Source organism: Glycine soja, chromosome 2, assembly GCF_004193775.1.
Source record: "Glycine soja cultivar W05 chromosome 2, ASM419377v2, whole genome shotgun sequence".
Classification (NCBI taxonomy): Eukaryota; Viridiplantae; Streptophyta; class Magnoliopsida; order Fabales; family Fabaceae; genus Glycine; species Glycine soja.
The window spans coordinates 6,973,036-6,996,924 of record NC_041003.1 but is presented as its reverse complement, the minus strand read 5'-3'; the positions used below and the strand labels follow the sequence as shown (position 1 = coordinate 6,996,924).

The 23,889-nt window shown below is 31.1% G+C and overlaps 2 protein-coding genes and 1 non-coding gene across 7 annotated transcripts; all 3 read left to right on the top strand.

Moving 5' to 3' along the window:
* Positions 1-1,172: 1,172 nt before the first annotated feature.
* LOC114384266 (WAT1-related protein At1g43650-like) lies at positions 1,173-5,638 on the top strand. Of its 3 annotated transcripts, none has more exons than XM_028343935.1 (7): positions 1,174-1,453; positions 1,551-1,613; positions 1,761-1,877; positions 1,978-2,227; positions 2,777-2,938; positions 5,021-5,116; positions 5,349-5,638. In XM_028343935.1, exons 1-7 carry the CDS (start codon positions 1,251-1,253, stop codon positions 5,439-5,441), a joined length of 984 nt encoding a protein of 327 aa, XP_028199736.1. In that variant the 5' UTR covers positions 1,174-1,250; the 3' UTR covers positions 5,442-5,638. The 3 variants fall into 3 exon arrangements, with proteins under 3 accessions (XP_028199742.1, XP_028199736.1, XP_028199728.1); XM_028343927.1 differs by having other exon boundaries at positions 1,179-1,453; positions 5,021-5,172; XM_028343941.1 differs by lacking the exon at positions 5,349-5,638 and having other exon boundaries at positions 1,173-1,453; positions 2,777-2,991; positions 5,021-5,127.
* Positions 5,639-11,543: 5,905 nt separating this feature from the next.
* Positions 11,544-16,350, top strand: LOC114384248 (tubby-like F-box protein 8). Of its 3 annotated transcripts, none has more exons than XM_028343907.1 (5): positions 11,544-11,665; positions 12,706-13,157; positions 13,289-13,376; positions 14,447-14,579; positions 15,330-16,350. In XM_028343907.1, the coding sequence occupies exons 2-5, from the start codon at positions 12,816-12,818 to the stop codon at positions 16,039-16,041; spliced, it is 1,275 nt and encodes a 424-aa protein (XP_028199708.1). In that variant the 5' UTR covers positions 11,544-11,665; positions 12,706-12,815; the 3' UTR covers positions 16,042-16,350. The 3 variants fall into 3 exon arrangements, with proteins under 3 accessions (XP_028199708.1, XP_028199719.1, XP_028199713.1); XM_028343918.1 differs by having other exon boundaries at positions 11,549-11,665; positions 12,803-13,157; XM_028343912.1 differs by lacking the exon at positions 11,544-11,665 and adding an exon at positions 12,089-12,147.
* Positions 16,351-23,374: 7,024 nt separating this feature from the next.
* Positions 23,375-23,465, top strand: LOC114404498. The gene has a single exon (XR_003665013.1). It is a non-coding gene; the product is annotated as a small nucleolar RNA snoR118 (small nucleolar RNA).
* The last annotated feature ends 424 nt before the right edge of the window (positions 23,466-23,889 follow it).

Here is a 23,889-nt window from a genome sequence, read left to right as displayed (position 1 = left end):
AAATTTAGATTTAAATATATTTTTAATTCACAAAAATATGAAAGTTTTTATTTTAATTCCTACATTTAATATAAAGTACTACTAATATAATTTTAATTAGTCTCTTATGAAAGCTTATTGTGCCTATATGGTCGAGAACCCCTAGACCATATCCTAGGGAACCTTAGCTTGGCATTGGACTGAGCAGGTGTCGGTTCCCCGAATACTCTAAGGACACAACCTAAGATAGAGAATTTGGTTTATCTTAATTAAATTGTTACTAAGATATCACCTGCAGGTAAATATTAAGATAAGGTAAGATCCATGCACCATATATGTGATGATTTATTAGAACGTGTATAGAAAAGATTAAATTCTGGAGGTAAAGATATTGTACATTCTTATTTATTATTTGTCTCTCATATATTATTTGGAGTGATATCTTATTTGAGAATGTCAGAATGTCTTTACATGTATTCATCCTTTTGGTTTTGACAAAGAACAACATTGATTGACGAAACTTATCGTGAAGGATACACAAAGGAAAATTATCATCATATTTTTTAACAGGTACACTTATAAATTTTTGTAATTTTTAAAGAAGAAAAAATCATAAAGTAAAATTAAAAAAGTCATATTTTGGAGAAAATAAAAATATATTTAAACGTTAACTTTATGTGGGAGAAAAGTTAACTAATATTAAAAACTTAATAACTTCAACTGTTTTGGAACAGTTTATTCCTTACAATAAAGCCTGTTTAAGGATAAGATTCTCCCTTAATTAAACTTAATTTCAGCACAAACTAACATGGCTTTGTTCACGCTTTAAGCTCACATAACATGGTTTTGAGGGTCCTGTTAAGGATAAAAACAAATTATCGATCAAAGTACTCATAATAGTGAATGCATGATTGGTTTCATTAATATCTCTTTGTGGCATAGTACTAGTGCTTGCAAAAAGCTTCCTCTTAATTCTGCAAATAGTAAAAATAACAGTAACCGTGTTGCTTTCTTTGCTATGCAAAGGTACAATAATAATCTTAGCATGCGCCAGTGTGAGCCTTGCCCTTCTGCTGAAAACGATGCTAGTGCCTAGTGATATAACTTTTCAAATGTGTGGGCCTAATTCTTGCCACTTTGATATCAAAATATATAAAGCGCAAAGCCAATAAAGAAAAGCATAAAGCCAACAAGCCATATATTGAGTCCAAAATCTCTATATATTGAACAAGTTTCCTTGCTAGGGGGCCATTCAGAGGTAGCACACAAAAATGAAGAGTTTTTTGTTGGGGTGTGTGGCCACTGTGGAGAAAAATAGACCCTATTTTGCAATGTTGCTTATTCAGTTTATGTATGCTGGAATGGCCTTGTTGTCCAAGGCTGCAATTTCAAAGGGAATGAGCCCTTATGTGTTTGTTGTTTATAGACAAGCCTTTGCATCTGTTGCTCTATCTCCATTTGCTTTCTTTGACAGGTTCTAAAGAGTTATATTTTACACTTTACACTCAGCCCCTCTTAATTCTTACCATAAGTATGCTTAAAAAATATTAATATGTATGTTAATTTTGCAGCAAGCAATCAGCTCCTTTGTCATGCAGCTTGTTGTGCAAATTGTTTCTAGTTTCCCTTGTTGGGTATGATATGTCTCTTTCCTGACCCCATTACTTTGTTTAAAATTGTCAATTCAAAGATTTAAGTTGAAAATTCTAAATTATATACTCCTTGATAGTGACATGATGATATCCTAAGTTTTTTGTTTTTGTATGTGCTTTGATGTATAGGTTAACGGCGAGTTCAAACCTTTACTGTGTTTCAATCAACTACACCTCTGCAACATTTGCTGCAGCCGCCACAAACACTGTCCCTGCCATTACTTTCATCATGGCTGCTTTAATTAGGTAACATTAAAAATAACCATCCATTTTTCTGAAGCAGGGTCAAATCCTAGAGAGAGAAATCAAAATTTTGATATGGTGAAATTGGTTTTGGAAATTTCAGGGTGGAAAGCATTTCCATAAAACGTGTGCATGGATTGGCCAAGATTTTGGGGTCTGTTCTAAGCCTTGCTGGGGCAATTACATTTGCTTTAGTCAAAGGACCTTCCCTGGGTTTTATGAAATGGTATCCAGAAAATCAAAACCATAGTTCTCACCTATTAACAACGGTTCACTCCAAAGTCGATATAGTTAGAGGCTCTCTTATGATGCTCTCAGCAAACACTGCATGGTCCTTGTGGCTTATCTTGCAGGTAAGGTACCTTATTGCCCTTTCCCTCATTATATTAGTATCCAGTAAATTACAGTAATTACTCTTAAGATTTTGTGAAATTAGACAATTTTTTCCGGCTTTTATCTACTTTGACTTTAATTTTCTTTAATTTTTTAAAAATATACACTGACATTTTCTTATACATTACACTACTTTTCCTGATCGTTTAATAAACATTATACGAAACTCCTCTATAAGAGAGGTTACCATAAATGTTTAAAAAATTGTGAAAGTTTAAGTGATTTTATGAAACTTCAAGGGTAACTAATTAATGTAATTTACTTATTACAATAAAATAGTAGATTTATGATATGATTTATTTTCAAGTTACTATATTATTCTTACATGTACTCTTTAAAACATTTATTTTCCTTTTTTGATCACATCTCTCTTCTCTTGTTATGTCTCTTACTAATTATAAAAATAGTTGCACAATAAAAGATGTAGAAATATAATTTCTCTTCTTTTTTAATACGATAAGCATTTTGCTTCATCTAAATTTTTTCACTAATATATATACTTTTTTCAGGGATTTGTTGTGAAGCAGTACCCAGCAAAATTTCGCCTCACTGCTATACAATGCTTGTTTAGCTTCATGCAGTCTACTGTTGTGGCTGTAGCAGTAGAGAGGAATAATCCTTCAGCATGGAGGCTTGGATGGGATATTCATCTTCTTTCTGTGGCTTACTGTGTACGCGTTTATAATCTAATATTGCATGCATAGACTACACAGCAAATTAAATAGTAAGATTACAAATATTAAAATGTTTTGAAATATAAATTAAAATCCTAGTGATTAGTGAATAGGTAAAAGTCCAAAAGTTGTAAATATGCCCCTACAAATGAATAACTTTTCTTAAGGGAAAAAAATACCATGTTTGACATCAACTACTTTGTCCCCTTATTTAGGCATATGTATATAGAAGAAAGATTTTGATGTTTTCCCTTTGTTTTTGCAAAGTTATGTTTTCCACATCTTGGAGGGATTTTTGTACACCTTTAGAAAAAAAGAAGAACAGAAGAATCGAGAGAGACAAAGTGATTAATATAATTAATAATATCACGAGAATGGAAGAAAAATATAAAATATATATCAGGCCATAAAAATTTAAATGGTTTTTACTAGTTGATGTAAGGTGATGTTTGGTTCAATTTTTCTATAAACTCTAAAACATAATGAATCAAACACATTTCATAAGTTGAAAATACATAAGCCTGTGTTTAGTTACACGGTAAAATGCATGAAGTTTATCGAATCATACCTAACATTTTATATGAAGATAAATAAAAGATGCAGAAAATAATAATATAAATGAATCACAAATCGGATTATAGTACTTGGTCAACAAAAGTTTGATGCCCTAAAGAAAATTAAAACTTTGTGCTCTTTTGCGTACGATAAAGTTGTGTTAATTTCTTTATAGAAATTGAGTTGTTTTTGTAGTCTTGATATCCGAAGGAACCAAGAAAGTTGGTATATATTGATCTGTACACATAGACCTTGATAATCATAGAATTTTGGACTGCTATAGTTATTCCCCTCAATGAATTTCCAAGTGCTCCATTTTTAAGAAATAGAGCGTAGTGGAAGTCTTCGTCCAAATGTGGTTGCATTTCTCTTTTAGGGAATAGGAGAATGTCATATTCACAGCCATCATGTGTTTATAATCATGTTATAGACATTATGACCGGAAAATGTTGCCCCCATCACATCATATGAGAACACCGTTGACGTATAAGGTATAAGATTTATATGGACCACACTTTGATTGCAACCCATTCCTGTTTTAGCTTAGATCTTATTACCAATTCTTATAGGAAAGATAGAACCAAATCTTACTTATATAATGAAAAATAATTTAAAGATGCTTAATACTACTTTATAGTTAGAGAGGGAAAAAAGAGAGAAAGAAAAGAAAAATGTATGAATAATGGATAATATCATATGATAAGCAAAGAGATAAAAGAGAAATAATAAATATTGACAAAATTTATATTATATATATATATATATTCACTTTACATTTTTTGGTTTAAAGTTAGGTAAATTTGATTTTAATAAAATTCGTTCTGAATTATTAGAAATTGAGATATATTTCTAAATTAATTTAAAACTTGTGTTTATATTGAAACGTATACTTTTTATTAATATGAAAGTCATTTTCTAACATTAAAATGAATAAGACAAAAACAGTGAGATGATTATGATATGAATTAAATGTATTTGGCTTTCGTATCTTTTAACTTTATGCAACGTCTTTCAGTATATTTGCTCTCATCATTATCCTTTAAGCTTCTAAAATTTATCTTTAAAAAAAAGCTCCTAAAATTTTAAATATATTTTAAAAGTGAAATACAGATATACAAGCATTTTATTGTTTAATTCATTATCTCCTCTTTTTGTATAAATAGTTATTTTTCCATCACATCAACTATTTTAATTTATACTTTCCTTTATAAAAGTACAATACTTTTTTAAAGGTTCAAATTTCTCTCCGTGAGAACTTTCAATAAAAGGTAATGTAAAAAATGTTAATTATAATTTTTTTATCTTTTTATAATATTTTTTATCATTGAAGAAAATTACATTTATTTCATTAATAAATATAACAGTGGTCTAAATCATTCAGTAAATTTGAGAAGAAATCTTATCCAATATTAAAGTTCGTCTTTTTGTTAGACTTCTTCAAACAGATAAATTACCTTTTTTTCTTCTTCCTTTTCCAGTTTATATTTTGTCTTTTTCGTTATCTCTAACCGTGTTTGTTGGCAGGGTGTAATTGTAACAGGCATTTGTTATTGGCTGCAAGTATGCACAATAGAGACGAAAGGCCCAGTTTTCACAGCAATGTTCACCCCTCTAGCTCTTGTAATCACAGCAATATTCTCAGCAATTTTGTGGAAAGAAACACTTTACTTGGGAAGGTTCAAATTCACAACTTGAGAGAGAAAAACATTAATTAATATGATAAATTATGTGATGTAATAAAAAGAAAAAAAAATTGTTAATTGGTTGTTTAAAATAAAAGATTGTCAAAATATACCATCCTTAACAAAATAACAATAAGGCTCATTGTTTTTCATTTCATTAATTATGGCAGTGTTGCTGGCACTATTTTACTAGTGGTTGGACTCTACAGTGTTCTGTGGGGGAAGAGCAAGGATGGTGTAAAAGGAGAAAACCTAGAAGCTGAACAAACAAAAGAGGAAACCAGATTGGAGTGCCTTGTACAACATTGATTAGACTAAAACTCTGCATAAGATTGTATGACCGCACTTAAAATTTAGCAAAAGATGTCCTTGAATGTTGAATGTCTTTTTTCTTATGCATCTTTGCATTATGTGTATATCTTGTTATCTTTTAATCGGATACTCTTTTTTTCTTAGAGAATATTGGTAAATATCTTATTACATATAATGCTTTATTTTGTCGTTATATTAAACTGTTTTTAGTTTATCTTTTGTACAAGTATATCAGTCATATAAATGATAAATCGTTCGAGTCGATAAATAGGGATATGATATTATCATTTTTAACGACTGATAGACAATTACTGACTTGTACAATTTGTTACTATTTGGATTATCCGATGTATGTAATGCAACATGAAATAAAAATCAACAATTAAGATTAAATGATACTTAATTGTATTTTATGATTTTTGAATTGATTGTAGAACGAGGAGTGAAACTCACAGGTCAGGCTTTTTTAACTTAGTTTATATTTCTGTTGTCTGATCTTATTTGCCAAAACTTATTTTGTCACCTATTGTAGTCATTTTTATGCATTAAAGTAAAGATGATGTTTAAATTAATTAGGGACACTACTAGAAGAAATCAAAACAAGGGGAAGAAATTTAAGCGGAGTTTTTCTCCCTTACCCGTAATAATACGCATTACTTTAGATGAAGCTGAATCCTAAAAAAATTCAACATCCAGGCCAAACAATTCTAGAGCATTTCGGTTAAAATGGCTTTGAACTAGTTTAACACAAGTAAACTTTTTTTTTAACTAGTTCAAGGATTAAAAAAAAAGTTTCAGATGCAGTAATGTCACACCAGAGAGTAGAGATCAAGCAACAATGCCACACTAGATGGGAAGAATAATACTAGAGAAGAATCAATAACAAGCTTTTCAAAATTAATAACAAGCTTTGCATAACCAATTCTCCTTCATCCCATCATTTCTTCAAAAGGTCGGGTTCTCACATAGTTGTAGTTGTTCAACAAGTTGGAATTTCTTGCAAAATATGAGATTACAAGGTGTAGGTAGGTAAGAATGAAACAAGAGCAGAAACACTAATGATCCATATGAGATTATAAACATTCTTGCATGATCATGAACTACTAACAGGGTCGTGTTTAGGTATTTGCGGGTCAAATGTGAATTTTTTTAGAAAAATTTAAAATTATATTAATTATCAATTTTATACTATATTTCTACATTTTTAAGTTAAAAATGTTTTTATGTGTGTTTGTTGCGATCTTAATCTTACATCTTTAAATATCACAATTAATTAATTATTTCTCTCACCAATTAATTATTAAAATATTAAAACATAACACAACTATTACTATTGCCATGTATATTTATACTTAAATTCTCAATGGCCTAAGACAAATATGTTGATGACCTTGTTACCTACACCACCATGCTACTAAAAGACTCATTCCTTGCAACTGTACAATACTGTACCTGCCTAATTCTCACACCAAGTTAAGCATGTGAGCATCATCAGATTGAGGTTGATTCAAATTCAAAAATCAAAATTTGTGCTTCAGCTTAATTGGTGATTATTAGTTACCTTATTAAGATGAACATGTACTAACTTGGCTAAGAGAAACATTTTTTTTTTCATGATATATCCTAATACATGTTCTTCAAATCATGTTACATGTTGATGCTAACTAAATGTTTGACCATCCCATTCTTTGTATTTTTTATATTAAACCTGATAAGTTTAGCGGAGATTATAACTATTTAATGCATGATCATATTTAGAGACATAATTCTTCTAACATTGTGAAATGTAAATATTACACCAATTCACAGTTTGAAGAATGGTTAAGAACTAGTTTAACAAGTTAAAAACAAAGGTTTTAACCAAGTTCAAAGATAAAAATATAGGTTCAGAAGAAGCAATGCCTCTAGAGAGTAAAGATCAAGAGCAACAAGAGAGAGGAAGAATAATACATATATAATTCTTTTATGGACTTGTTAGTTTTCTTAACCAGTGATATCACGCAATAGAAATGTTGAAACAAAATAAGTCAAAAGTGAATTAGTATTGAACTTTCATCATACAAATTAAACATAATCACCATAATTAGTTACAACATTCTCATTGTCCATTCATACCACATAATTATATAGATGAACCAGAGCCTCGACCACAAATTGAAATGTGACAGATGAAATTATTCAGGCTTCACTACATCTATCTAACTATCCGTTAAATTCTGAATTCAAAAGTTGAGTGACAATCAGCATCAACGTACAGTTTTCTATGGAACCTTGCATCTTGAGAAATGAAATCTCTTATATTTACATGCCTGGACAAAGAAAAATTGGATTAAGAAACAAAGCACATTCTGATAACAGAGTAACCAAAGCTTCGATCGTAAACTCATCAAGTACCACAAGATGAACTTGCTCATAATCAATTAGTCAACATGATAACACTTGATTATTCTGAAAATGTAAGAACAATAATAAAAATTATTATATTACATTTGAATAATTAAAATTAAATATATGTATGTACACGCATAATTTTTTTAAGTAAATATAATTAGTTAACTTATAATAGTCATAACTGAAAGGCCCGCCAAAATTTATATTTAATGAGAATTGTTATGCGAGGTAAAAAGTAATTAATTCCCCCTCATAAATCTTTATTAATGCAACCACTTGTAGATTATAACCTACTTAAGCAAAAAGCAAGTATGTTTTTAAGTAATCATTTAACTTCAGAACTAAAAAGTTGATGAAGCACAATTCTAAGAAACATATTACATATACAGTACTACTACAATTCTCTTTTAATAGACACATTAAGTGCATGTCTCTTGGAGTTAGAGGTTGTGTCACAATCTCACAAGACAACGGAAAAAGAAAGAAAACACAGAGAAACAAAAGAAGTTAAATCCTTGCTATAATGCAATAATCTATGTTAAGAGTCCCACATTGGATGATTCATAAAAATGATAAGTGTTTATATAGTTGGGTAGGTCATCCCCTTATGAATTGGTTTTTAAAGGGACCTTTCGGATGTCTTTGCTGCACTATAAAATTTAATATGGTATCAGAGCCATATTTTACCCGTTAATTTAGAACGTACCCATATGTAGACCATGTAATTAGAAGTATTTAGGTTCATAAATCTTTATTAATGTAACCACTTGTGATAAAAACCTAGTTGAGCAAGAAGCAAATATGATTTTAGGTGATCCTTTAACTTCACAACAAAAGAGCTGATTGACCAAGATTTTAAGAAACATATGACCTTCAATAGATTACCTTGAATGGGGTTTTTTGATATTCTATCTCTAAAAAGGTTTGCTTCAGCTCTTTTAGTTCCACAAAATTATCTTTGTAGAAACCAATATCGAACTTCCAAACCATAACCTCTACAAACCCTTGCACATCTAGAAGTAACCCATATGAAACATATACTTGTACGATGTATATATGTGGATCCCACCATGGCCAAGGAGGGTTAACATGACTCGGTGAGTTGCAAGAGAATTGTGCACAAAGAATAATTCTCAAATCAAAATTGAAAATATAATCCTTGACTTCACTCCCTTCGGACCAAAGAATATTGAGCTTACCTAATAAGATGTTCTTCGTCATCGGATTATGACACTCTTGAACCACCATTAGAGCCACTACTAGTGTGATTCCCCATTCAAATTAGCGATCTATAATTGAATTGAGGTGTCAATCTATATAAACCTCATTTTCATGTTCTTAGCAATTCTTGTGATTTCAAAATCCATGAGACCAACTTTCTCTTTTAAGCAAACAAAATGTGTCTCCTTTGTCATGATTAATGAAAGCACCAAATCATAGGAAGTGGAGAGAAATAATGAAAGAGTGAAAGAGAGAGAAAGAGTGAAAACATGTTTTGTGTTATTACTCACCTTCTTTGTTGCATGCATCGCAAAATCATGCTATAATTGGAATAATTGTCTAACAGTTGTGCCATTCAATTTCTAACTATCCCAATTACTCCCTTTGTTTTAGTTTATATGATGTTTTTAAAAATATTATTTCAAAATAAATGTTATTTTATAAAATCAATGTTGCATTAATTTTTTTTAAAATTATCCTTAATCAATACTTATAAATTAATTAGAGAGATAAAAGTTATATTAAGAAGTTAGCTAATTTTTTTATAGAAAATTTAATAATTTAATTGTATTTCATAATGTCTATGTCAAAACCTTAAATCCTTAAATGTTGTATAAATGGAACTGGAGGAGTAACTCATTACACTTTTTATCTCTACACTACAAATACATGTATCTTGGTGCATTCTATTTTACTAGTATTTTTTTTTATCAATTTCCATATAATTAATTTGCTTAGAAAATATTAACTTCCTTTTTTTTTCTTCTTGTTCCTTATTTTGGTTTACTAATTAAACTGCTTTTCAATAATCACTTTTTATTAGAATGAAACTATTATCACTTAAAAGTATTATATAATTACTTTTTATAACTTTTGAAATATTAGTCTTTCTTGAATCAGAGACCACGAATATTAATTCTCAATTCACTAGGTCAGAGACTAATCATGTTTACAGTGCATGACTATCGTTGATCAAAAATAATTTTGCACACAATAACCAAACCCTAATAATCCCAAACTTGGATCAAGATTTTTAATTTTAAACTAACAAAACAAATTAAAATTAATCAAACCAAGTCGCGTCAAATTAGTTGGACCAAAATGTTTTTCACCTTGATTTTATAAATCCAACTTGCATTTAATTTATCAAACTTAAATTTATCCTTTCACCTTAACTTATGTGACATTTCATTTTTCTTTTATTTATAGGAGTTAAACATGATATCAAATGATTTATAATACTTACACACTTTATTCAACTAACTAAACTAGAACTTCCTAATTTATGTGACATCCCATTAAATTTAAAAGAGTAAACCTTTGCGTGTGCAACCTATGCACCAAATCAAAGAGCTGCAATACTTTTGTCATAAATTTTTCTAGAATAATATTAAACTCTCATTTTACTCATTTGTACTTATCAAATAAGTCTTAAATACTTCTATCATTTAAAAAATAATAAACATATTTACTTTTTATTTAATACTTTATATAATAAATTAAGAAAACTAATAAAAAAACATTGTACAAGATTATTTCAACATTACTCTTATTTTTATAGCTAAATTATACTAAATAGGTATTCGACTACGCTATTTGACTAACCTAATACTCACTCGACTAGATGAAGAATACCATATATCAATCATAAAATAATAAAAAAGTATGGTTAGATAACATAATTATGATTAAAACAAATTACTTAAAATGATAATCAAACATAAAGGCCCATAAGGATCCTATATCCACCAATATATGTATAAATATACATGAGAATCTTAAAATAAAATTACTATTCATTCACATTTATTATTCTTGCCAAAACCTTACTTGACTGTCATAATATATTTTTCTTCCTTTTTTAGGACAAATCAATCAAATATTAGACAAGTGCACCTGTCAAAAGAGTGCATAACAAAGAATATAATCTTCTTTAAGCAGGAACATAAACTAATCATGATACTAAAAATTAATTTTATAGAGAACCCAAAGATCAAACTTCACTGGAATATTTCAAGATTTTTTTTCACTGAAACCAAATATTCTAATTAAAAATAAATAAAAAAGACATATTTTAATCGCGTCCATATCGTAACTTCCCTGCGTCTCTCCGCGTTGTATTCCATTTCCTCTAAACACACCGTTACTCGGGTAACGTAGTTTGGACTTCGGTCGGAGTCGGATACCACTAGATAAAAGTCAACTGTCAAGGGTTAAACCGTAATTTCATGTCCACAGCAAAAAAACGTCTCCACCAAGTAGGTGCTAACTTTAATTAGCTTATTTAATTTAATTCAGGTTTATTTCAATTTTAAAATTCCCGATTGGGTAATTAATAACTAATTAAGCCAGCTTTTATGGTTATGTTATCTATAACAATTAATAATATAATTAATGTAATTCATAATAATTATTAATAATAGTTGAAGTAGTTTGTTTCTTGGTGGGATTTAATAAATGCAGTGAGTGCGTGTCTTTCGGAGTTAGATGTTTGTGTCACAGACACAGAAAGGGAACGAGAAAACACAGAGAGAAACAAAACATTGCTTCTTTGAACTTGATGGTGAGTTTCTTCTTCTTCTCTGATCATCCCTCTTTTTTTTTCTTGAATGCTAAATTTCTAGTCTTTTGCAATTGATGCCCCTTTTTGTTATTGCAGTCCTTGTTGTTTGCTTCTTCTTCTTTTTCTTTGCCTTTTCCATTTCTTTTTCTTAACTTTAATTGGAGTGTTGACCTGTAATTTTCTTGGTCTACTGAACAGTTTCTCAAGTTTGCTCTTCTGGGTTCTCTTATTAGCTTCTGAAAGTTTCCATTTCTCCTTTTATAAGTCTTGAGTTTCAGTCGAATTTTCATTTGGGGTTTAATTTGGTATCTTTTGTGAGTTTTTTTTACATGACTTATCAATTCTGTGGTACATGAATTGATTTTCTTTATGAAAATTTGTTTTCTGGTTTTACTATTATTATTATTATTATGTTCTGCACAGATCTCTTGTAATTAGGGTGGACAGAAAGCCTTATTTCTCACTGAAGTTTGGTAATTGAGGTTTGTTATGTGAACTACTAGCTATTTAATGTCTTGTTTTCTGCTTTGTGTGGTTGTGTTTGCTCCTGTGCGTGTGAGAGGCTTTCTTAGAGGTTCAGGAATTTTTCTTTACATGTTTTATAACATAAATAGATATGTTAGGCTTATTACTTTATGACTAATGATGCTCTAGTTTCACTTTTGACTTCTTTTTTCTTAAATTTTTGTATCCCTTTGTGGGGGAAAGGTAGGCTGGTTTATAGAAGCATAAATTTTTTGTAAGATACTAAGATTTTCTGATTAAAATTTGTTGCTCTCTTGAGAAGTTAGATTTAGGGAGTTCAACTGTTGGAGTCTTGGAGATAATGTTTTAAAATGATTCTGACAAAAGTCTGTAATTTTAGGCCGCTTTAGACTTTAGGTTCATGTGAGGCTTTCTTTTATGAGAATCTCTCTGTTTTGTGTTTTTTTTTTTCCTTTTCCCTGTTTGTGCTTTTCCCTATCTATGTTCTGATACTTTTATTTCTTAATAACTAAGCATTGAAGCTGGATTTAAATTAAAGTTTTGTTGATTTGCAGCTCTTTGCACTGCTAATACTTGTGAGTTGTGATATCTTGATTAGAGGAATGTTTTCCATTAAGTGGAGTTATTCACATTAAACTCTTGGGCTGTTAGTGCATTGTAGCAAATGTCCTTCCGCAGTATTGTTCGTGATGTAAGGGATGGGTTTGGAAGCTTATCAAGGAGGAGTTTTGATGTAAGGATTTCTGGTGGGGGCAAGTTGAATAGTTTGGTCCATGAGGCGCACGAACGCCAGCTAGTTATACAGAACAGCAGGTGGGCTAGCCTTCCGCCTGAGCTTCTTTGTGATGTTATTAAAAGATTGGAAGAAAGTGAGAGTACATGGCCTGCTCGTAAGCATGTGGTTGCATGTGCTGCTGTGTGCAAGTCCTGGAGAGAAATGTGCAAAGAAATTGTTACCAGTCCTGAGTTCTGTGGGAAGATTACTTTCCCTGTCTCCCTGAAGCAGGTGAGACTTTCATTATCTTCTATCCTGTGTTCAAGATATATTTTAGAGAACTGGTCCATGCATGAGAGATATAAATTTTGTACTAGAATGCATGATCATGTTTTGATTTTTTATTGACTCTTGTTTTACAGCCTGGTTCAAGGGATGGAACCATCCAGTGTTTCATCAAGAGAGACAAATCTAATCTGACATACCACCTATTCCTTTGTCTTAGTCCTGGTAAGCACAGTTTTTTTGACACCCACATGAGTTGTTGCCTTTTTCGTGATTGATTTGAATTTATTTTTTATGTAATTTAATAGCTGATGGCATGTAATGTATGATCTGATTTACTTATTTCCATAATTACCTAATCTGATTTGTCATTCAATGTGGAAGATTTTGTGCTCCCTTGATTTGTTATTTTACTTAATAGCACATGACCCTTCATGTACTTTTGGGGAAATGGAGAGCTCAATGGTATTATCTTATGCTTGAAAACTTTATTCTCATTCAAGATTTGTGAACCAACCAAATCTGTTTTTCAATCTAAGGTTAGCTCATCCTGCAAACTTTGGTGGCATCATTCTAGATTACAAGATCACGAGATTATTAGTTTATTAATGTAAATGTTGATGAATGCAAATCTACTAAAAATATATGATTTTGTGCCCCCACAAACTAGATCTTGCCAAGACTTTCCTTGTCATACTGATAATTTTTTATTCTATTTCATCTAAACTGAATTATTGTTTGTACAATTGAGCTACCTAGAGATTGTTTTCTACACTTTACAATGGCCAAGTTCTTTGCTATGGCCTACTTCTGTATTTACTTTGTTCATTTATTAAAATTAGCAAGCTATGGGATTGCAAGTTTAAGCCCCTTCTTACTTCCTACTTACAAGCTGTTTTATCTTCCTTTTTAACTACATTAAGACAGTAATAAGTGTTAACATGCTGATTAAGATGCTTACTCCTTTCTTGGAAATGATTTGGTTGTGCATGCTTGAGTCAGCTTTGTTGAGTTGAGGTTAACTGGAAACCAAGAATCATGAGCAAATAGTTTGTGATCCTTTTTTCTATCCTACTTCAACAATAAATAGATTACCTTCTTTTTTCTTCTAATTTTTAGTGAATTGATTTAATTATTTACTATATTGACTACTAAAACAACACAGTTCTATTTTTTGAACCTACAAATTGCATTGTTGTTACCTTCTATAGCCTATAAATGTACATTGAGAATTTTTTTGGACTTAGTTGTCATTGTCTCTGGGACATGTTCTGAATTCATGACTGTTCATGCAGCATTGCTAGTTGAAAATGGAAAGTTTCTTCTTTCTGCAAAACGGACCAGAAGAACTACATGCACAGAGTATATTATATCAATGGATGCAGATAACATATCAAGATCTAATAGCACTTACATTGGAAAACTGAGGTATATTCCCTTTGGATTCTAGTTTATCACAGCGTGCATTTTGTGTGATCAATCATGGTTTTACTGATATCTGTTCTAAATGATGTGGAGAACTATATGTTTTAATGTATTTTTTCTGAAAAGTTTATTCTTGAAAATGAAAATCTAACCCCCCCCCCCCCCCCCCCCTTCCAAAAAAACAAATAAGTTATGCTCCCACATTACATTGCCCTTCAACGAGCTTGATATTTTGATATATATTTAAATTTATCCAATTGTGTCATGTCTGCATCTCCTCTATGATCTCAACATATGTAACATATATGCAGCTCCAACAAAAGGTCTAAGTTGGTGTTTTGTTTACAAGTTACTAGAACTAAGCAGCAGCATTTAACTTTAACAAAGTTTGGTATGTTAAGTAAAAGCTATTATTTGCTAAGCCTCTCTCTTGACTGCATCTATGATCTATAATTACTGTAATTGAAAATTTCTATTGTTGTATTTCCACTTTGAAAACACATCAATGATTTTCAAGTATTAATGCCCTTGGTTATTTCTTGACTTTTCTCCAATTATGTCTAATGTCTGTTCTTCGTTTAATTCTGAAATGATAATAGTTTTCATCCATGTCTTTCCTTTTTACTTTTCTGGATGTGTGTATGGTTTGTAATTTCTAATACCATTATTTCCCCCTATTAATGTTCAAGAAATCACTGTCTGCATTTTTCTGGCAATATAAACTTATTCTGTATCAATCTCCCCTCATTTCAGGTCAAATTTTCTTGGCACCAAGTTTATAATTTATGATACACAGCCTCCCTATAACAATGCTCAGCTGTCTCCTCCAGGCCGAAGCCGTAGGTTTTATTCAAAAAAAGTTTCTCCAAAGGTCCCTAGTGGCAGCTACAATATTGCCCAGATCACCTATGAGTTGAATGTCCTTGGTACTAGGGGCCCGCGCAGAATGAACTGCACCATGCACTCGATCCCTATGTCAGCCCTTGAGCCTGGTTGCACTGTCCCGGGCCAGCCAGAGCTCCTTCCCCGCTCCCTCGAAGATTCCTTCCGGAGCATATCCTTTGCTAGATCGATTGACAACTCAACCGAGTTCAGCAGCTCCAGGTTCTCGGACATATTTGTGGCGGGCAACGAAGAGGAGCAGGGAAAGGGTAGGCCTTTAGTTCTCAAGAACAAATCTCCAAGATGGCATGAGCAGCTGCAGTGTTGGTGCCTGAACTTTAGAGGAAGGGTGACTGTTGCCTCCGTCAAGAATTTCCAGCTGATTGCTGCGACGCAGCCACCTGCAGCCGGTGCTCCTACACCGTCATCGCAGCCAGCGCAGTCTGATCATGACAAGATTATTCTTCAGTTTGGCAAGGTTGGCAAGGATATATTTACTATGGACTATAGATATCCCCTATCTGCATTTCAGGCTTTTGCCATTTGCTTGACTAGTTTTGACACAAAACTAGCTTGTGAATAGTGACAATGAGAGGTGTGGTACAAAGACAATAGGATTCTATCTCCATTTATTTATTCACTGGGAGGTGAAGCTGCATGGAGTCATTTTACACCAGAGTATAACTGTAAAGGACAGAACAACCTGTGCTCAATGTAATTTTTCTTATATGCTTTTCCTTTTCTTCTCTGCAGCAAACTATCTATGTGTTGCTTCCCTGCAGTGTAATGGGCTTCTTCCTATGGTAGGCTCTCCTGAACCAAAAAACACATTAGTATATTTTGGTACTTCATTATTTTAATTCATGAATATAAATTTCTCATTAAGATTTAAGCATGCAGCAGTTATTTACAAATTCATAACTTTCATGGTAAAGTTTGGAGTAGATAATTCAAATTATAATTCGAGGAGTTGATCCAGGAAAATTGCGGTGACTGCAATGAATAATATAGTTAGGGAGTAAAATGACTGATTTGAATGAATTTCGAGTTAGATTATAAAGTATATAGATTTTTAAAAATTATTAATCTATTTATGTTTCACCATTCTCTCTATATAGTTAGAATCCAGCTAAAGCTATCCAGAATCTCACTAAATCCTGCTTCATAGATTGCACGGAGCCGAGCCATTTTAACCAATGGATTTTTTTATTTTTATATATATAAAAAAGTAGTTCATTTTGAACCATCCTACAATTAAAATAATCCAGCTAGCCAATAATGGATGATCTTTTACACAATGTGTGGAGGAGGAGCAATAACATAGTGGTGTATTTGATTTCTCATTTTGTTTCTCGTTCTATATATAGGACAAAGTATTCTGTGAATGGAAAAGGCAGGGGTGGGCTAGCCTATCTTTTAGGGGGCTAAATATTAAGATCAAAATGTATTTTTAAAATTGACATGTTAAACTTAATCACCAAAAGGTTTATAATGATTAATACTAAACTAAAACAAAATAAATAAATAAATAAATAAATAACTACAATAGTAATTCTGGATAATTGAATTCGACAATGCTTTGTGCTGTCAATAATTGACCTTGTTTTAAAACCATTAGTAATGACAACTGAATTATTTATTTGTAAGAAATTTGTCATCCATTCTTGTTTCAGGGTCTTGTCATGAGAATTTTCATTGCTAAAAGTGCTCTCACACTCACTGTAGCTGTAAAAATATTAGTGGGAACGAACAAACAAATAGCAATGGGGGAGAAAAAGGAATAGGATCTAAGGGATGAATAAAAAGAAAAATGAATGAAAAGACAATGGCGTTCCTTTTCATTACAACTGAAGTTACAAGACGCAAGAAATGGGACCAACGGGATAAAAGAAAAGGAAAAAGGAGCCACTTCTTTGTGATAACTGACAGATCCCTATTTACTAGTTTCTTTCTCCTTTTAATTCATTTGTTTCCTTTGGTCAACACTAGTTTCTCCTAAGGGTGTGGTTGGATTGATGAAAGAGGAGGGAATTAAAAGGGTGGAATGGATGGGATAAATTTTTCATTGTTTGGTTTAAGCAGAGATAATGGAAGGAAATGAGACCAAATCTATTTCGTTCTATTACTTATTCTTATTTTTCTTCCTCTCCAATTAGGGTGCACACGATAGAATGAAACTTTCTAAATGGTAATTATCATATTGATCTTATAAGTAAACCATAGCCTCTCTTATCATTTTATTCTTTTTGCCTTTTCTTCTTCCTCTTCTATCTCATGTATAATTTTCTTTAATCTTTTATAAAAATTTCTTCCATCTTCTTATTCTTGTATCTTCTATAAAATTTTCTTGTATCTTCTTTTTTTCTTATAGGCCCTTCTTTCTTTTTTATCTTCATAAAACTTTCTTCTATATTATCATTCCAATAACATCACGCTTTCATTTTCTTTCACTCCTTTGTTGTTAGCATGCTTGTTCTCCCGTCAAATTACGTTTTGGGGATCATATTATTCATATATACTTGCTCATTCTTATTTTCCATAACTTTCTGCTACTAGTGTAACACTATTATGTGACGTGGCAAAATAGAAGAATGTGATTAGTTGCATGTGTAAAAATGACAGTGTTTGGGTGTTAATCTCTTTTATACACTTTGATGTAGATTGGAGCCGTGAAAAGTAGGAATTTGGATGAGGATTTGCACAAAAAAGAGCTGAAATAAATTTGATGGGAATGAGAATAGGGCCAGCGCAGTCAACTTCGGGCCACTATCATCAATATGAGGCTGGGCTTTGGACCCAGAAAAAGGCTGGGTCGGAGTAAATTCATTTTTGTTAGATTATGTGGGCCAATTCGTTGAACTTGGTTTCTATTGCTGGTTGATGTAAAAGTTTATTTTAAAATATTAATACCTCAACAAGAAAATTTAATCATTTAACGGGATAGATGAAAAAATTAGATTATTTCTTATGTATAATAAAAGATAATTAGAATGTCAGTTTTATTTGAGTAAATTTGCTAAAAAGTGGTTTAAATATGAAGTTAGTTTGGTGGAACTTATGTTCCTCGGTTTTGGAAATATGCTCATTTATTTTCTCTATATCTACTTACCTTAAAATATAGATTTTCAAATTAATAAAAAATGTTAATAAAGTATTAGAAAATAGTTTGTAATCGTGATTTTGGCTACAACATCAAAGTTTTTGAAGTGTCTATGACCATAATTGCACTCATATCAACCACATTTATATGCAATTTCTTGCAATGTCATAAAATGCAATGAAACCAAAATTACAATGACAATTTAAAACCTTACATGTTAACAATAGGTAAACTGGTTGTTCACAACTCACAATGGTGTTAGTTTAGGTTTATGGCTGCTTTGTGCATGGGACAGTCTAATCACTAATAAGTGATGCCAACAAAGACGAAGTGAATCATGCATAGTGATCATGAGCATTATAGCAATATGAGGAGAGGACTAATCTTGTTGGTCACTTTTAGTAGCAATGGTAGGTAACTGCTTTCAGATTTGGTATGGTGGTGGCTCTTTGTTCGTATAGCACAGCCATAAAATCGTGTGGAATTTGTGGTGGTATTAACTAGTTGATTTCGGAAAAATATCATGAAAGTTTATACTAAATAAATATTTTTTAAACCCATTACTTTTAACATTAACTTAAAAGTAGTTTTTAAAATGAAAATAAATAGATAAAATCTAGCAACATAAGATAAGTTCCCTTAAGATCTGTATGTTTTTCATAATATTGTAAAGGGTTTACTGTGTTTTTTCATGTCTGATTTTTTTCAGATTTATGCTTTTAGTTGCTAATCTAATAACTGAAAACTTTTTCTATTACCACTTTTAGTTCATGTTATATAATAACGTTAACTATTATGACTAACAATGATGTTGATAGCTCGGTAACATATTATGTCATCAAGAAATTATGTAGTTTTTTTAATTGTTTTTTTAATATTTTATCATTTAATCTGTTGTTAACTGTTACCAGCATATAAGAGATTTAAAATACAGTTTACCTCAAACAAATTACATGTGACACTTGCACTATATTTCTTAATAACATGACAAGATTCAAGATTCTAAAGTGATGATTACGTCATTAATTAATATTGTTATTTACTAAGACTAAAAGTAATAACACGAGAAAAAATTGAGAAACCTTAATGAGCTAACATTTAGATTGTAGACTAAAAGTATAAATTCAAAATTAAGGATAAAAATACAGTAAATCTTTTTGTAAAAAAGTCATAAAAAATCTCATTTGATTGACTTTAAAAAATATTGTAAAACTCTTTTACTTTAATTTTTTTCAATATTTTTTCTTTAGCATTAAAAACTAAAACCAATAAAATTTCATAGAGTTGAAAAATAATGTGAAAAAAATATAAAGCTAGATATAAAATTGAATAACCCTTAAAATTTTAGCAATTAAAGTAAATGTTTACTCCTTTATGAAAAGAAAAAAAGTAGCCGGCTACTACACCACCGAACATTGGAGTCTTTTTCTTGTCACAAAATAACAGAGAACAAGGGCAATTAACAGGGATAGAGAGATATGGAGCAGGTTAACATGCAAACAATTTGTGCCAAAATAACATATATTATATTATTAGGTTAAAACAATAATAGGTACAGTATTAAAAAAATGTTATGGACTTAATTATAGTTTGTCATTTTTTAAAAAAAAAATCAATAAACACAAAACTGTGGGAGCCCTGTAGTAGAATTGTCTGAGTAAGAAAACAACAGTGAAAGTTACCATACAAAACCAGTATTTGTCAAGTTATTTGTGGAGTGTGTGGAATTGGGACCAAGGGGTCATAATTACTTCACAGATATTTTTGGTTGGGAACTTGGGATCGCTTTCGGTCACGAGACCATAAAGTTGTCGAGATTTTCCCAACATATATACGCTATTCCACACAAACAGGAAGAGGTTCACGCAAAGCACATGGCCAGATAAAAAGGCAAACTCAACTATTCAGAATCTTTAGACATAACACAAGTTATCTAATTGGAATGGATTGGTTCCATGTCAAATTTGAGGATTTTGGCCAAAAAAATTAATTAATGCTAGCTAAATCATCTTAGTTACTAACGAACTTTCTAATAAAAAATCATGGAATTTCTTCTTATGCTTCTCCCTTGTGCATAGATTTTGTTTTTCAACTCTCACTATTCTTATATTTTGAAAATTAAAGTTTACTTCTCGAGATAATGAAATCTATTTAAGAAATTGTAATATATTTTATTTTTTTTTCTTTGTGAATATAGATGAAAACAGTTTCAAACTCTATGGTGAAGAGTGGACCTCCCCAATTATAAAAATTCAGAGATAAAGCTGAAGCATATGCAACAAAGTAAGAACAGACAATTGAGAGCTAGAAAGGGGCATAGAATTTAACACATTAAAAAGTTAATTATAGCTAGACTCACTACACCAATATATATTTATAATATATAGTAGTAATTAATTTGAGTCAGTGACCTAATTATATATACTTACAATATGATATATATGTTGTGAAACATATATTGGGGTGGCAGATAGATCAAGGTATAGTTGATCCATGACAGACTTACGAGAAGTGAGCACTGCTGCTTCGTCCAACCATATGAGTGCTACTCATGGTGCCTCTTGTTGCACTTGATCTGAGTGCACAAGATTTTGGTGCCTCGCATGGTTATGGAACCTTGAAGAAGAAAATGATGAAGGGCTTCCCCCAACAACAGTTTGGTGTCAGAAAAGATGGAGAGTTGTTTGTCAGAAGTATGTTGTGGTCTACAAGGTAGTGGAGTTACAGCTAGAGGAGTCGAGGAGAAAAAGCATAATATGCACTCATTTCTTCTCTCCATCTCTCTCTATTTCTCTCTCACTAATGTGAATACTCTCTTGCATGATATTAAAATAGTTTCTTTCTTTGGACATGAAAAATAAATTATGGCAAAAATAGTTTAGCTTGTTTGGTTACAGGTTTGGAGGTGATTTTCCATGTTTTTTTATTTAATTTTTTAAGAAGTTGATAACTATAATTTTGATGTTTCAAACATGATAATTTTCTTCTCATGTATCAACTTTTTTCATCATTTGATTTCACAAAATATAATATATAATGAACATTGAAACTACACAAAGTAGTTTTTATATTGATGCCAGACTTCAAGGGAATTTTAACATGCTGTTATTTTCTATCTCTTCTTTTTTATTAATTATTTATTACTGTATCTATTACGTCTGTTTGTTTCAGTTATTTTATCTTATTATACCTGCATTTTATGCTTATCTCCTTCCTTTTTAGTTTTTATATAAGAAAAGTCATAATAAGAATTTGTTATGAACACTGTGCCTGGACACGTGCTTTGCAATTCCAGTCGTTTAAACTTTAAAGTACTACTTGGCGTGTAACAGTGGGAAACATTGATCTCTTACTTTTTTGCTTTAATAATATTAATTATAGCCTTTACTTGTTAGTAGTTTAGAAAGTAAACAAAACAAACAAAGCAGCATGTTTTTTAAAAGAAAAATGCTAGAGTAAAACCATAGAATCTTTTGCAAGGTGATGAAGCGTTCGGCCTAATAAATGATGACGTTGTTCCTAAGTATATTAATATTATTGTTAAGTATGAACTTTGCACCACTTGGAACAACTTCAAAAAAAAATTATCATTTATGTATCATAGTCCTGAAAATACATTTTTGAAATAGACATATGCTATTTCAGAAAGAAATTTTCTAAATAAAAAAAAGGAATTCTAAGGGGTGTATCCCTTTAAGGAAAAAAAATGATATAGTGAGTAATTAAAATATAAAAAAGACGGATGATGGTGTACTTAGCAACAATAGGTATGTAAATAGTAAGTAATCTATTATTTTAATAAGCCACACAAGAACTACTTGACCGGCCCAAAGATATATTAAAGCCCACGCTAGCAAAATAGAGGTCCAAATCAGCAAATTCCTTAGTTTTTTTTTTCCCCACTACGCATGCTCAGTTCCTTACATTCACACCAAACCAGATCAATTGTCTAATGCAGTTTCTTCTTCCCCTCGCAGTCGCAGTATTCGAATCCCAAACCCTATTTTCCCTTCCGTTTTTCCATTCACACTTTTTTTATTTATGCTCATCTACTTATCTCTTCTTCTTCTTTGTGTTTATACTCGTTTACTGATTATTGTATAATTTGAGCTTTTTTTTTTCTTATTGCATTATCATCAATATCTTCGTTATTCCTTGGTGAATTGTATTCGCGTTTCTCGTTCTTTTGACAAATGTGTGCGATCTAAATGTTTGGCCCTCTGTGTAGTGTCATGTTTTGAGCAACTTGCATTTGCTTTGTATTCTATTCATTGTCATGTTTTTTTATATATATATTTATTTATTGAAGGGACTCTAATATGCATTTTCCCTTTGTATTCAACTGCAAAAATTATAAGCTAGAATTAGAAAGATTTACTCTGAAAATAAAGTTCAATGGTGATAGTTGTAGCAAATTGCTCGTTATGTTGCCCAATGATGTACAAATAGATTGTTGAACTGCTTAACAGGGTTTCGTTCATAACTCCATCTGAATCTCTCTCTCTCTCTCTCTCTCTCTCTATATATATATATATATATATATATCTGTGTGTGTGTGTGTGTATTTACCTATCTATCTATATCTTTTTCTTTGCGTGTCTGAGCAATGCTAGCTAGACTTTCTTATCTGGAAGATGCATGATGGTTGTGAATGAAACCAGTGGCCAAAGCCGTAGATGATTTTGTATTAAGCTATGAGATCTGAGGGCTCTGTATTTTGTTGTATTTAAATTTTAAATTCTCTACTTCAATCTTTCTTTCTTTTTTTTAAATTTTATTTTTTGGCTTTGCTGGTTTTTTTTCTTCATATTTATTGAATTATGATGCTTGCACTTGGCTCTGAGCAGTTTTAACTTTTAACTACACTTTTGATGGAAATGCACAGCCTATAAAGCTATGTCTGACTACCCACAACATAAAAAGAGGGACTGATTGGTAAATTCGTTGGTTCTCATTGCATATTGTGCAATTCCCTCCAAATCGCAATTTGTTATTCTTTGCTGTTGATTAAAAATCTCTAATTTTCTCATTTTCTTCTATCCACTGTGCTGCCTTTTTAACTTTTTGTCTCACTTTGTTGTCTTTTATATATATTGTTTTGGGAATTGTTTTCTGATAGATATGGTACTAATGGGCTTTCTTGCTTAATTAGTCTTTGGTGTGGTTTCTTTTAGCATCTGTTTTGTGATTAAATTTTATGTCCTTTGTGTGACATGATGCTCTCAGATTCGTTTAAGCGTCTTTTTATTCAGGAGATCATTTATGTATAGTATATAGCCCTTCCTTGTTCACAACTTTAAATTGATTTCTGAGAATCGTGACTCAGAAAAA